Source organism: Geotrypetes seraphini, chromosome 18, assembly GCF_902459505.1.
Source record: "Geotrypetes seraphini chromosome 18, aGeoSer1.1, whole genome shotgun sequence".
Classification (NCBI taxonomy): Eukaryota; Metazoa; Chordata; class Amphibia; order Gymnophiona; family Dermophiidae; genus Geotrypetes; species Geotrypetes seraphini.
Window position 1 is genome coordinate 25,328,063 of NC_047101.1, and position 16,111 is coordinate 25,344,173.

General features: G+C 43.3%; 1 protein-coding gene across 2 annotated transcripts in view; it reads left to right on the top strand.

The window, feature by feature from the left end:
* MRNIP (MRN complex interacting protein) overlaps positions 1–16,111 on the top strand; it is a 72,959-nt gene that overhangs the window by 39,096 nt on the left and 17,752 nt on the right. For both annotated transcript variants that reach the window (XM_033926926.1, XM_033926927.1), the window contains one exon: positions 5,388–5,485. In XM_033926926.1, the coding sequence (XP_033782817.1) occupies positions 5,388–5,485 (98 nt within the window). The remainder of the gene's footprint in view (positions 1–5,387; positions 5,486–16,111) is intronic.

A 16,111-nucleotide genomic window follows, 5' to 3' on the forward strand; every position in this document is an offset into this window, starting at 1 on the left:
ACCTCACCCTTTTACCAAGGTGAGGATGGTGGTGGCAGCAGTGCACCTCCATAAGGCAGAGATCTAAGTGCACCCATATTTAGATGATTGGCTAATCAGAACCCGGTCCAAGGAGGAAGGCGAACTAGCAATTTTGGAACTGGTCCAACTCAAGGATTTGGGATGGATTGTCAACTTTAAGAAGAGCCAGCTGGAGCCAACTCAGTGCTTGGAATATGTGGAAGTTTTTTTCAACACTGCTTTGGGCCAGGTCTTTCTTCCAGAGCCACACAGACTTAAGCTCCAGAAACAGATTTCAGAACTGCTATAGAGTTGGACTCCCACCGCATGGAATTATCTGCAGTTCCTGGGGGTCAATGGTCGCAGCCATAGAGATGGTCCCTTGGGCAAGAGTGCACAAGAGGCTTCCCCAAGACTTTTCTTTCTCGCTGGTCTCCTCAGACGGACTCGCTTCGGCAACTTCTTCCCTGGTTACCGAAGGCGAAAAGCAGTCTGTGGTGGTGGCTGCTGCAGTTGACTGCCCTCTCGAGAGGCATGCCTCTCCAAATTTCCTCCTGGGAGATTCTAACAACTTATGCCAGCCTTTACAGTTTGGGAGGGGGAGGATCATTGTAACAGGCACCCAGTTCATGGTTGTTGGACACTCTTAGCAAAAGTGGTCCATAAATAGACTAGAACTCAGAGCCGTTTGACTAGCACTTTAGGCACTGGAGAAGTCTCTGGAAGACAAAGCAGTCAATCTTCTCAGACAATGCGACAGCGATGGTCTGTGTTAGCAGTCAAGGAGGCACCAGAAGTGCCCCATTACGCCTAGAAGCTCAACTTCTCTTTCAGTGGGCAGAATCTCATTTGCAGGCCCTCTCAGCCGTGCATGTAGCAGGAGTGGAAAATGTGCTGACCAACTTTCTCAGTCAGCAGACTCGACCCGGGGGAATGGTCTCTATCCCCCCAGGCATTCATCTCCATAATTCAGCAGTGGGTGCGTACATAGATGGATCTGATGACCTCAGCTGTAAACACAAAGGCAGATCACTTTTACAGCAGAAGATACGAGCTTGGAAGCACGAGATTGGACACATTAGTTCAACAGTGGCTAGAAAAAGGGCTCTTGTACATGTTTCCCCAATGGCCCATGCTAGGAGAAGTCATCTGGGGTTGGTAGTCCTGGTTGCTCCAGATTTGGCCCCACAGACCATGGTATGCGGACCTTGTTAGTCTCCAGAGGGACGAAGGTTTCAGACTGCCAGTTCAAGTAGATCTCACTTGGTAGTCTCTATTGAGAATCCAGAATACTGTGGGCTTACGGCATGGCTGTTGAGTAGGTGGCCCTGATGAGCAAGGGTTACTTGGATGTGGTCATAACATAAGAATTGCCGCTGCTGGATCAGACCAGTGATCCATTGTGCTCAGCAGTCTGCTCACGCGGCGGCCCTTAGGTCAAAGACCAGTGTCCTAACTGAGACTACCTTACCTGCGTACATTCTGGTTCAGCAAAAACATGTCTAACTTTATCTTGAATCCCTGGAGGGTGTTTTCCCCTATAACAGCCTCCAGAAGAACATTCCAAGTTTTCCACCACTCTCTGGGTGAAGAAGAACTCCTTACGTTTGAGAATATGCTGCCTGCTTGTCCTGGGTTAAAGCACAGTTACTTACCGTAACAGGTGTTATCCAGAGACAGCAGGCAGATATTTTCACAACCCACCTCCCCTGGTTGGCTTCTTAGCTAGGTATCTGAATTGAGGAGACGCATGCCCTATGTTGGGCGGGAAGGCACTCGCGCATGCGCTGTGCAGCATTCATGAACTTTCTAAAAGTTCTTCAAGGAAGTGCTTGTAAAGCTGTCCACATCAGGGCTCTGTGGTTGATGTCACCCATATGTTGAGAATATCTGCCTGCTGTCCCTGGATAACACCTGTTACGGTAAGTAACTGTGCTTTACAGGCCAGTAAGTCTTACTTCTGTAGTAAGCAAATTCATGGAAATACTTTTAAAATAGAGAATAGTGAAGTTTCTGGAATCCAGTGGATTACAGGACTGAAGGCAATATGAATTCACTAGAAGTAGGTCTTGTGTGATCAATTTATTTGACTGAGTGACCAGAGAATTGGATAAAGAGAGTATGCTAGATGTGGTGTATTTAGATTTTAGCAAAGCCTTTGACAGTGTTCCTCACAGATGTCTAATAAATAAACTGAGTGCTGGGTCAGAAACTGGTTGAGTGGAAGATGACAAGAGGGCAGTGATCAATGGAGATCACTCTGAGGATAGGGATGTTAACCAGTGGTGTGCCTCAAGGTTCTGTTCTTGGGCCTGTTCTTTAACATTTTTATAAGTGATATTGCTGAAGGGCTGTTGGGTAAGATTTGCCTCTTTTCAGATGATATCAAAATCTACAATAGATAGACATCTTGGATGGTGTGCATAACATGAGGAAAGACCTAGCAAAGCATGATGAATGGTCTGAAATTTGGAAGCTAAAATGTAATGCTAAGAAATGCAAGGTCATGCATTTGGGCTGCAAAAACCCAAAGGAACGGTACAGTTTATGGGGTGAAGAACTTATGTGCCAAACAGGTTGAAAAGGTGACGGCGAAAGCTAGAAAGATGCTAAGGTGCATAGGAAGAGATATGTCCAGTAAGGAAAAACGAGGTATTGATGCCTCTGTATAAGACTCTGGTGAGAACTCATTTAGAATATTGTGTACAATTCTGGGGACCGCATCTTCAAAAAGATATAAAAAGGATGGGGTCGGCCTTAATCATAAGGCATATGGGTACAGTCTTAAAGATCTCAAAATGTATACTTTGGAGGAAAGGCAGAAAAGGGGAAATATGATAGAGATGTTTAAATACCTACGTGGGGTGGAGACTGAACAAAATGGGTGCCTGAAGCGCTCGACAGGATGCCATGAGAAAATTATTACCTGCTCAGTGGTTAAGAGGAAGGCTAAGACCCGGATCTATCCAGCTGAACCTGGGTCGGCTCAGCACCTATCCGGTCCAATGGATGCTTTTGTGGAGCGGGGGCTATCAGCTGTGCCGGGTGAAAAGTCCTCGGCTGGAGGTGGCAGCCAAACGGAGTCAATGTCCTCCCTGGAGGCAGTCAGCTTCTCCCCAGAAGAACGAAGAGCTCTGGATCAACCACTCTCCCTTCCTATGTGTGACAACCAGGGCCGCCATCAGGGCAGTACCACCAGTCCTGCATTTAGGGGCCTGGAGCTGACAGAGGGCCTAGGCTCCCCCAGGGTCCTAGGCCACAGTCTAGGGCGGGGGGCGGTCCGCCCCACGTGGACAGGAGAGAGCTGGACGGGCGACCCGCGGAGTTCAATACATCTCGAGCCGCGAGGCTCGTCTTCTGTTCCTGCCTGCCCTGCCGCTCACATATAGCCGATCGGAAGTGTTCCCTGATGTCAGCGCTGACGTCGGAGGGAGGGCTTAAGCAAAGCCTGCCCTCTGACGTCAGCGCTGACGTCGGAGAATACTTCCGGTCGGCTATTTGTGCGCGGCAGGGCAGGCAGGAAACAGGAGACAAGCCTCTTGGCTCGAGCTCCGTTTTGCTGAGAAAGTTGCAAAGATGGGCTGGGAGGCAAACGCGGAACACAAAAGGGGGGAGGGAGTGCGTTTTGGACACAAGGCATGAACTTGGGAGAGAGGAAGGGAGGGAAAGAGATGCTGAGGTGGGGGAGGGAATGGGTTTTTGGACACAGAAGGCATGGACGGGAGAGAGGAAGGGAGGGAAAGAGATGCTGAGGTGGGAGAGGGAATGGTTTTTTGGACACAGAAGGCATGGACTTGGGAGAGAGGAAGGGAGGGAAAGAGATGCTGAGGTGGGGGAGGGAATGGGTTTTTGGACACAGAAGGCATGGACTTGGGAGAGAGGAAGGGAGGGAAAGAGATGCTGAGGTGGGGGAGGGAATGGGTTTATGGACACAGAAGGCATGGACTTGGGAGAGAGGAAGGGAGGGTAAGAGATGGTTGTGTACACGGGGAATAGAAGAAAGGAGAATTTTTGGTCATAGGGAGGGAGGGAGGTACAGATAGTGGCATATCAGGGTGGGGGGGGGGCGGTCCGCCCCGCCCCGAGTTTACGTCCCAAGGGGGTGCACAGCTGGCCACCCTCCAGTGTTCTCCCTAGGCCGGCAAACTGCGGCTCTTTAGCCACTTGAGTGCCACCGCCGCCATCGGGAACAGGCCGGCGCCAAGTTCTCCCTGCTTTTCCCTGTGGGGCCGGCCAACTCTCGCCACTCGTGTCAATTCTGACGTTGGAGAGGACGTTCTGGGCCAGCCAATCGCTGCCTGGCTAGCCTAGAACGTCCTCTCCGATGTTAGAATTGACGTCAAACTTTAACTTCCCATTGTGCATCACAATTAACTAAATTTATAGTGGGTAAAGTGGTTATTTCTTCTAGTACCCCGTTGGATCTTCAGGCACAAACTTGTAAGAAAAGGAAGGTTAGCCCAGAGTAAGGCACTCATTTTTTTTTCTTTATCTTTTAAAAATTGGAGTATAAAATCTCCGTTGATATCACCACCCCTCTCTTTATAAAGATTGTTTCCTATTATTTTATTTTGTAATAATTTTTTTTTTGTGGTGTCATAATTTCCATTATACAGCTATTGTGTTTAATTTTTGTTATGGTCATGAAAACTTGAAATTCAATAAAGAAATAATTTTAAAATAAATACCTACGTGGCAAAAATGCACATGAGTCGAGTTTCATTTGAAAGGAAGCTCTGGAATGGCAGGGCATAGGATGAAGTCAAGAGGTGATAGGCTTAGGAGTAATCTAAGGAAATACTTTTTTATAGAAAGGATGGTAGATGCATGGAACAGTCTCCCAGAAGAGGTGGTGGAGACAGAGGCTGTGTCTGAATTCAAGAAAGCCTGGGATAGTCACAAGGGATCTCTTAGAGAGAGGAAGAGATAATGGTTACTGCAGATGGGCAGACTGGATGGGCCATTTGGCCTTTATCTGCCATCATGTTTCTATGTTTCTATTTATAGCTGCCCAAACAGGGATGCTTAGGCGGTGGCATCCAAAAGTCCTTCAACTTGGAAAGCTCTTTTATAGTAAATTTTAAAGATAGTCTTTAGACTTGATTTATCAAACATTCAGATCCAGATTGTTAGAACTAATTTCTCCCAGATGATAGTGTGGCCTGCTCCTTGATATTCATTTCTGTTTCTCTTCTTTTCTGGTGTATGTGATTGATTTTGTTGTCCTATTTCTAATGTGGTTAGTTCAAAATCTGTGTCTTGTTTCTCTGCATCTGCAATGATTTGTTCTATGTGGTTCAAATAGTGTTTTATCAAATAATCCAGTAAGCAAGTAAATGTTCACAGCAGACTGATCTTGCTGCTTCTTTTTTTGTTGTTTTTGTAAGTCTTACGGACAAGGCTCTGGAGCGGACTGCAGGCACCATGTGCAAAAATTAAACATGATGCGAGGCGAGATGATGCAAGAGGCTGAAAGAACAGCAGGGTATTTGAACTTTGGCATATATATGTGTGTGTATGTAAAGATATGTTGTATCCTAACAATAGTAGAATGCATTGTACCTTCCTACCCCCCTCCCCAGTCCAGTATCTATCTTTTTCCTTTCCTCCCTCTACTCCCCTCCATACACGTTCAGTATCTTTCTTTGTATGCTGTATCCCCCTCGCCTCCCCCCAAATACTTGTAAACATCTTTACTTTGAGGGACAGTAATAATAAACACATGCTGTCTGTAGCCAGCCCTACAAATCCATTTTCAAAGCTCCTGCCAGTCATAACCATCCCTGGAATCATCCTTCACTTCAAAAACATAACTGGCTGACTAGGTTCATGAAATATATTTTTAAAACCCTCTTTATCATCCAGCTTGACCAGTACAACACTTGGGTTTATACCACCCTGCCAGCAGATGAAGACAGAGAGAATAAGGTATCACCACTGGTGTTAAGTAGTGGTGCAGCACTTGAACTTAATAGCATTCTGTCTCCAGAAAGTGATGGCACATCTTGTACTGATGCAGCAGAAGTTCTGGATAGATTGAGCTTAAGGGAGTCTTTTTGTCTTCTGGTGGAGCAAGCCTTATTTGGTCAGGATCTCTCAGAGATCGGTCTGTAGATCTTTTCATAAGCATTGGTCTGCAGACCTTTGCTTTAGGAAGGTCAGACCTGATAGCTGGCCTGTGAGACACCTGTGAGGTTGGGAAGTGAGGTAGGTCAGGGTCCTGGGATCAAAGCCAAAGTGGTAATCTCATATCCCTTCCCCCACCTCGTCATAATCTCTATCATGGCTCCTTTCCTTGCATGAGTAGGGACTAGGGAGTTAAGGTGTGGGTTTTGTTTTTTTTTTGGAGGGGGTGAGGAGAGAGAATAGAATGCCAGAGCAGGTATTAATGACATGGGGGGGGAGGTGAGAGACTGCAATTGTTCCTGGGAGCTAGCATATTAGGACACTGACCAGCTCTTTTGTCCTAAATACAATCACACTGAGCAAGTGTAAATAGGATGACACTGAGGTTTTTCTGAATGCAGAAGTGCAGTGGGGCAAACCAGGTATGCAGTCTCGTGCTCCACCCCACCCCCATCCAAGTAGAGACTTATGCCCCAGTAGTAATAGTGGCCATCTTGGATCCCAGCTGCATCTCTAGTGCTCTTAAGAGCAGAATCTGAGCCACTGGCCATGGTGAATTGGAATCCCTGAGACACCCTGTTTTGGTGGGATCTACACTCATACAATGCCTTCAGCAAAGTTTCTGTGCAGTCACTGGGCTGTTTGGTCTGGGAAGAGTTATGAAGGATGTCCACCGCCTTAGGCCATAAGAGACTGAGGTGATCTTTGAGTCCATTCTATCCTTGTTTCTGGAGAAAGACTGAGGGAGTTTGTTTATTTTAAAATTTATACACCGCCTAAAGCGTAGGCGGTTTCCAAAAGAACACACATAAGATAATACAAACAAACAATATATAATACATATGTTAACAGCTGCCTTCTGCACTGCTTACTGCACTTCTGTTCAAACTAACATCACATTCACATGAATTCACAAATAGTTGTGTGTTTAATAATTTTTTAAAACCAGCTCATTCTGCACTTAAATGTAATTGACCTGGCAATTATCGCATTGGCAGCCTGTCTCTAGAAGAAGGGAATTTTCCTCAGGAAGAGGTGAGGAGCCCTCCATCTCCTTGTTCCAGCAGAGCGTTAACATTCCATACAACACAGCTTTCTATGCATCATTGAAGCATTGAGTGAGGAGGGGTTACAAAGAAATAAAATCCTAGAAAAGGGGGAGGGGGGTCAGAAGCTCTCTAGAGTGTTTCCCTTCATAAAACCCTGTGGGATGCTCCTGAGGCAGTGTTGGAGGGAGTACTCTTAGGCTCTGGAGGCAGGGAGGGAGTAATTGTGCCAGACTTTATTTCACTATTTGGCAACACTTACTTGGAGGTGTTCCGTTATGGACTATTTCTTGGCTCTCTTTTTAAGAGAGCTGTGGAGGCCACAACATGGGGCTTTCCCTTTTACGTACCTTTCAGTAACTTTGTTGGGTCAGCAGAGGGTTAGGCTTCTCAAAAACAGACTGTACTTAGCTTCTACTCCAGCCCAATGTGTAAACGGCTTTGGGTCAAGCCAGGAGGATCCTTCTTATAAAAGATGGGATAGTTAGAGCCTCAGCACCCTGAGGCAGTAGATAGAAGGTCAAATATTGCCTTTTTGAAGATAAGGGCATTGGAAGGAACTAGGAACAGAGAAAACCCCACTAGAGAGAGTCTTCCCCTACAACCCTCACCCTGTAGTACTACCACAAGGCATTACTATTGCAAGCAGTCCTTGGGTTAAATATCTTTCTTAGTGGGAATGAGAACTTGGTATACAGCTGGAAGATACTGGGAATGAATTTTAAAATCTCTACTTGAAGCTTCTATAAATAATAGCCTTATTGAAAAGGGATATAAATGGTATTATACCCCGATGTGTTTGAAGCGAATGTATGACCAATGTTGACGTGAATGTGAAGGAGGGGGACATCAACATATTTAGTGAACTTTGTCCTAAGGCTGAAACATTGGGATTTGGTGCTTATCCTCCTTACAGAGATAACGGATTTACTGTACCTGAAACTTTGGAATGTTGCTTTCTTAATATGCAGTCTCCAGGTATTTGGCTCAGATATCTGGGCTCATGCTCATAAGCTGGTTGTGAGTATGCTTATGGCCAGTAGATTAGTGCTGGCAGTAGCCTTGAAAAAAGCCTCTACAAGGACTCAGCTACTGGGGAAATTGGACTACGTATATTTGATGTGGAAAAATAAGCTCTTTTTCTTTCAAAAGACTTGAGCTTTTTATGCTCAATGGAGAGAAGTATGCTCGGCAATACAGGGACTGGGTTTCAGAGGGAAACCAAAGTGCACTGGCCCAGACCTTCTCCCCAATGTCAGAATTGACGTCGGGGGTAAGGCTTCTTGGCTGGCAGCATGCAATCGCTGCACCCGCCTGGCCTTTCCCTTCTTCTAATTTCAGAAGTGAGCAACCCGCAGCGGGGGGGCGGGCGACAGTCCTGGAAGGTAACGGGGGTGGGGGTAAGGGTGGGATTTGGGTATTTGCTCCATAGGACACACCCTTTTTTCCATCTACTTTTTTGGGTGGAAAAAGTGCGTCTTATGGAGCGAAAAATACGGTGCTTTTGTGTTTTTATTTCTTCAGTATTATTTATTTCTTGTTACTTATTTTGTAGTAGTTAGTCTTTGCTTTATGTTGATAGACTAGGCGGCTGGACCCGACATGTTTCGCTACGGCTTTGTCAAGGATCCGTCCATAACCGCTGTCATCTGACTCTCGTAAATGTTTTTTGTAACCTAATACATGGGACAGAGGAGTGGTGTTTCTGAGGTCTTCTGTTGGAGTTAAGACAAGATGATATATAACACAAAAAAGAAGAATTGAAGAGTTGTAATAAAAGAATTATACTAAGAGTGATATGTTGTGGAGCTCTAAGTTGGGACAGAGATTTATTTTCTAAAGAAGATATTTATAAGGCAGCTTTCTGGTCTTTGTTTCACTAGTTTTTTTTTTTTGTGAAACATTATAAATCGGATTCTTAAGCCACAGAGGATGCTGTGATTCAGAAAATGGCCCTCAGGGTAACTGTGGCTCCTGCTTCCCCCTCTCCTGCTAATACTACTACTACTTATAATTTCTATAGTGCTGCTAGATGTATGCAGTGCTGTACATTAAACATGTAAGAGACAATCCATGCTTAATAGAGCTTACAATCTAACTAAAAAACCAGGACAATAGGGGTTATGGGATTTCTTAAAGAGAGAATGATAAAACAGACATGGGTACTTTCCAGCTGAGTGGGAGTTAAGAGTTAAAAGCAGCCTTGAAAAAAAGTGGGCTTTTAGCCTAGATTTGAATACTGCCAGAGACAGAGCTTGACGTATTGACTCAGGCAGCCTGTTCCAGGCAAGATAGAAAGGATGGAGTCTTGAGTTGGCAGCAGGGGGGAAGGATACAAATAAAATCCATGAATAGAGTTCCAAGTTTATTATGTACTTGATATACCGTCTATCAACTTGTACCTAGACTGTTTCCAAAACTAAAAATTTAAAAGAATAAAAAATAAATGTTCAATAGACAAGACATTAAACGTACAGAGTAAAATACATCGAGATAAAATAAATATAAAAGGGTGGCAAGAAGGCAAGGAGAAAAACAAAGGAGGGGGGATGATGCTTCTTAAAAGCGGTTGCTATTCATTATTGGGCACTGAGTATGTAGGCTAGATCTATTGCCCCTTCTCATGTTAGAAATGCGTCCCTAAATAAGAAAGTTTTTAGTTTGGTCTTATATTTGTCTAGAGGTTCTTCCAGTCTGATATCCAATGGGAGAGCGTTCCATAGGGTGGGGGCTCTGACAGAGAATATAGTATTGCATATAGTATCGTAAAATAAGTCCCTTATGGATGGAATAGTTAATAGATTCTGACTGTTAGATTGTAGTGCTCGAGATGAGACATAAGGGAGGAGTATAGGGAGAGAAAAGAAATTAGAAAGACTGAGGACTGAGGAACTGTAGTGCGAATACACTTGTAAGTCAATAAAAGGAGTTTGAACTGTGTGTGGAAGTGGATAGAGAGCCGATGAAGTGACTTGATGAGAGTGATAATATAAGCATAGCACTTGTATGTTAAAGCTTGGCTGCTTCCCATGCATATTTTTCAAATGTAACCAACAAAGTAACCCTATTAGGAATGTTGTTGGAGATTCCAGGAAAGCTGCTGCATCCAAAATTTCACCGTTCAGTCAACAAATCCTGACCATCTGCAGCATCATGAATGATTTGTTTCAACAGGTATATTCAATCCTGGAGACAAAATTCATGTCAACCAAAGCAATATTAAGAATTTTCAAAATATAAAAAAGTTTACAGCTCTGTAGGAAAAAGGAATGAAGCCTTAGGAAAATTACGGAATCTTAAAATTCCTAGATATTGACAAATTTTCCATATGCTCCAGCTGACAGTTGTTGAACTTTTATAATACTGTAGAATCAAATTTCAGTATGGCTGCTTATAATTGCAGTATCCTCATGTTCTCTTTAATTTAGCTATTCCTTTAGAGAATTAAAATATGACTACATAAATCTGCATACAAGGAACCATGTAAAACACAAGCCTCTGAGATAACACTTCATCCAGGTGTAGTTCACCCCTAAAGGGAGTGGCACATCTTTGCCCCCCTCAAATTATTTTTGAATTTTGCTGAATGGAATCTAAATTTGTTGCTGCAATCTTTTATTTTTGTTTCCCATTGAGCCATTGAAAAAAGGCAGGTGTTTCTAGTAGCTGTTTCTTTAGCTCATATAATTTAAGAGCTACTAGCACGTTCTTTTTAGATATATAAAAGGAAGGAAGCCAGCAAGAGATGCAGTGGGCCCTCTCGATGACCAAGGAAGGAAAGGGTCAATCAAAGAAGACAAACAAGTTGCCGATAAGTTAAATGCATTCTTTTTCTCTATCTTCACAAATGAGGACACTACAACAATTCCAAACACAGGGAAGATATTCACCGTAGGCATAGAGGACAGCCTCACAACAGTATATGTGGAATTGGACATGATATACTTTCAGCTTGACAAACTAAAAAGTGACAAATTCCCTGGACAGGATGGAATTCACCCGAGAGTATTAAAGGAACTTAAGGTAGAAATTGGAGAACTTTTGCAATCCTTAGCTAACATGTCAATTAGAACCGGGCAAATACCAGAGGACTGGAGGATAGCAAATGTCATCAGTAGTATAATGGGTACACCTCATGTCAAACTGATTGACAGGTGAGATAAGATAAGGATCGACCAATCAGCGTTCACTTCCGGGTTAAGCCCCGCCCATTGTCCCGCCCTAGTCTCCGCCCATAGCCCCGCCCCCACCCATGGCCACGCCCTAGTCTCCGCCCATGGCCCCGCCCCTCCCATAGGAATGAATGGTGGTAGCCCCGCCCATGGCCACACCCCCACCCATGGCCCCACCCCACCCTTCACCTAAGCCCCGCCCCTCCCATAGGAATGAATGGTGGTAGCCCCGCCCATGGCCACACCCCCCGCCCATGGCCCCACCCCTCGAGCCCCGCCCCCCACCCCTGTCCCCACCCCTCAAGCCACGCCCCCACCCATGACCCGCCCCCTCAAGCCCCGCCCCCGGAAATGCACTTTTGATGACATCACCGGAAGTGGGGGCGTGTTTAACCCCGAAAATACGCTTTCTGATGACATCACCGGAAATGGGAGTGCCTGCCCCCTACCGGAAATGCGCTTTTCTGATGACATAGGCGGAAATTGGGTAAATGACGCGGCGGAAATGCGCTTTTCTGAACACGTAGGCGGAAGTAGGGTAAATGACGCGGCGGAAATGCGCTTTTCTGAACACGTAGGCGGAAGTAGGGAAACAGACTCGGTCAAAACACCCACCCAGAAAAGAAGCGTCTTTATTTTAACAGTTTTTAGTTAAAAGACAGGGTTTAAGAGCTCACAGATAGAGCAGAGCACAAAACAAAAGGCATTCACAAAATCTTTCCTGCTTTTTAAAACAGAGTAGGGGCAGAAACAAACGAGAAAAAAAAAAAAAAAGTTGCATTTGCTTTTAACACCCTTTTCAGTAGGAATTCTGAGCTAATGGTTAATGGGTCAGCTCCCCTATTGTCATGGTAACAGCTGATAAGACCCTTGCAACACCCCTCCCCCTGATAAAACCAAGGGGAGAGATGCGGAAGTGTGTTTAAACATGTCTGAACTTGTCCCGGCCCCCCCTACTGTTGTCTTAACAATCTGAAAAAAAAAAAACACAAGGCAAAAGTCTTTATTGAAGCAAATTTATTATGATCCACACGCGGCAGGAAGCTATGGAGGCATTAACCCTCTACTTCAAGCGGCTAAAAAGAGTGATATAACAGTTCGGAGAAAAGATGTGGTGGATTGGGTCACCGGTCAAAACGCATACAATTTACACAGACCGGCTAGAATCCATTTTAAAAGAAATAAAACAACAGACAGTGGCAAAGTGACTTAGTCAACATGTCAGCCTTTGCCCCCCTTATAACAACGGTTACAAATACATCTTAACGGTAATAGATAACCTGTCAAAATATGCACGGGTCGTTTCTTTAAAAACAAAAACCGGTCGTGAAGTTACCGAAGCCTTTGAAACAATATTTAATTTAGGGCGTACATCTGAAAAACTTCAAACAGACAAGGGTAAAGAATTTTGTGACCCATAATGATGTTAAAGCAGCTGTAGTGGAAAGATTTAACAGGACTTTAAAATCCATAATACCTTTACTTACCAAGACGTCCTACAGGCTATGGTGTACATCCGTATGGGCACGCGTTTCCGGTTGCCGCGCGGCGGTACACATACGGCACAAAGGAAACATAAGTTTAACCCCCACCCTGACAGGTAACACCCCCGGAAATACGCTTTCTGGTGACATCACAGAAAAAGGGAGTGCCTGCCCCCGACAGGAAATGCGCTTTTCTGATGACATAGGCGGAAATTGGGTAAATGAAGCGACGGATATGCGCTTTTCTGAACACGTAGGCGGAAACAGACTTAGTCAAAACCCCCCCCACCCGGAAATGAAGTGGGGTTTAAGAGCTCACAGATAGAGCAGAGCAGAAAACAAAAGGCATTCACAAAATATTTCCTGCTTTTTAAAACAGAGTAGGGGCAGAAACAAACGAGAAAAGTTGCATTAGCTTTTAACATCCTTTTCAGTAGGAATTCAATGTCTGTCACGAAGGCTCGTAGATTGAGTTACTTTCTTAAAGATCGTGATGTAGAAAAAGAGGGTTACCCAAAGACCGAAAAACTGTACGAATCAGACAAAGAAAATATGGATCCCTTTAACACGCAGGTAACTGAAAAAAGGCCTACCAAGAGGCCTCGTAACTTTCTTAAAGACTGTAATGCGGAGAAAGAGGGTTACTCACCGTCTGAAAAACCGATTGACTTGACGGCAGATACCGGGGAGCATACGCACGAATTAACAGATTCTGAAATACAAGAGTTTCCAGATGCTCAAAAGCTATATGATTCAGACATAGAAAATGAAGATGTAGGCTATGAACTACCAGAGGATAATGCTTCAGATATTGAATTTTATGAAGCCGCTGCTGAAGCCGAAGCAACAGACATGTTGGAAAAGCCAGGATCTTTCACGGTAAGAGAGAGAGAGACACACACGCACTTTTTATTACCAGTGGTCGTTGAAGGGGTTTATGAAGCTGTATGTGTTCATGTGTTTTAAAAAGGAAAATTTATTTCTGTATGTTTGTTTTTTTTTGTAGGGAAGTGGCGGATCTTCACGATCACAGAAACCTGTGGACAAGGTGTACAAGCCGATGATAAATCTATCATGTTTGTGTTTTTTCTGCTCGTTTCAAAGAGAACCGGCGGTGAATGTGCGTAAACCTGAAGATTCTTGTGATTATGGACTGTGGACAGGCATAGGCCTTTCCAAAACACCAACAGAACTTAAATCATTTATAAAGGTCGTTGTATACTGCGTTCTAAATAAATGTCTGCAAGGCGTGAAGGATGAAGATTGTGGAGCCTGCTTAATACGTACTGGGGGGCAAAAACACCACGATTGCTTGATATGGGGACATAAGGAAATACAGCAGAAACTCAAAAAAACTTGTGACATGCTATGCCTAGGACGTGTGGTAAATGTAGTCACATTTGTAGGCTATAAAATGAAAATATTGATGCTTTGTAATGAAAGCATTAATATAATCATTGATTTAATCAGAGATATTAAAACCTCTATAAATGGGCCACGGCTACTCAACAGAATGGTCAATGTCATGAGAGATGGTACATATGTAGAGATTGTAAATGATTTAATCCGTGACACCGATTATAAATCATTCTTCAAAAGAAATGCTTTTTAAAACATGTTTTGTTTTTTATTCTCGGGATTGTGGGAAATACAATGTGTAATGGTATGTTTGTTTGTATAAAAGTTTAAACATTTTATTGTTGTAAAATAAAGATTTTCTTAAAAATTATAAAATGTGTGGTGTGTTTTAGAAAATGTATTATCAACCCAAACTAAAACAATAGAAGGTGTGACAGGTTATAAGGAACTAGGTTCTAGACACGTAGGAGTCATTTTGGTATCTAAATTGACTAACCAAGACAAACAAGCTCTATCAGAGGTCTTAGACATACAATAAAGCCTTCGTGAATGGATAACCTCTATAGAGGGGATTGTAAGTGTATAAAATAAACTATGAGAAGACCAGCAAACATTCTGGTTTTTGTGGGTGCTACGCCGGGGCCCCGGATACATCAACTGCTAACATGGTGAGTAGAAAAGGGGGGTTTTTATTTTTGGTTTTAGGGATATCGTTTTTTCTTTCTCTGAATCTATCATTGCATTTAAAAACAGGAACGGGGATCTGATGGTAGAAATAAACTATCTCTTACCAGAAAAAGACAACAGATATTAAACAGTAAGTGACAAATGTATTATATGGCACATATGTTGGTTTTTAAAAACATTGTACAAAACATTCTTTTTTTGTTATGATTAGACCAAGAAACGGCTGGAGAGCCGACACCTTCTACATCGACAAGTTCTAACCAACAACCGGCTCCTTACCGGAAGCCAAAAGATAAACGAAATAGTAGGTATCCTGGTTTTGTAAGGAGACTCATGTAAAAGAAAATGTCATTACTTTTATAATGGTTGATGGGGAAAAAAAAAAGTATTAACGGCTATGCTATGTTATAAATTGTAGATCGGGAAAATGTTAGAAAGTCGCAAGCAGATACCATGAACCTGACGGAAAAGAATAACAGGAAAAGATCGCATAGTAAAAGCTTCTTACGTTTTTAAAAACAGCATGTACAAAACATTTTTTTTTTTTTTTGTTATGATTAGGCCAAGAAACGGCTGGAGAGCCGACACCTTCTACATCGACAAGTTCTAACCAACAACCGGCTCCTTACCGGAAGCCAAAAGATAAACGAAATAGTAGGTATCCTGGTTTTGTAAGGAGACTCATGTAAAAGAAAATGTCATTACTTTTATAATGTTTGGTGGGGAAAAAGTATTAACGGCTATGCTATGTTATAAATTGTAGATCGGGAAAATGTTAGAAAGTCGCAAGCAGATACCATGAACCTGACGGAAAAGAATAACAGGAAAAGATCGCATAGTAAAAGTTTCTTACACGGGGAACCAGAGTCCAAAGCTGCTTACAGGAAACCAAAAGATAAACGAAATAGTAAGTTTTCTGATTTTGTAAGGAGACTCATGTAAAAGAAAATGTCATTACTTTTATAATGGTTGATGGGGAAAAAGTATTAACGGTTATGCTATGTTATAAATTGTAGATCGGGAAAATGTTAGAAAGTCACAAACAGACAACGTGAAACCGACAGAAAAGTTTAACAGCACAGAAGCACAGCCGGACAGCACAGAAGAAGGAGAATATTATGAAGTTGATAATTATCCTGATAGCAGCAAAGTGTCAGAGGATGGTTCAAATAAGGGTGCATTAGGTCCTTCTGAAGATTCAGAACCAATCAACTATGTCCAATTTGTGAAAAGATGG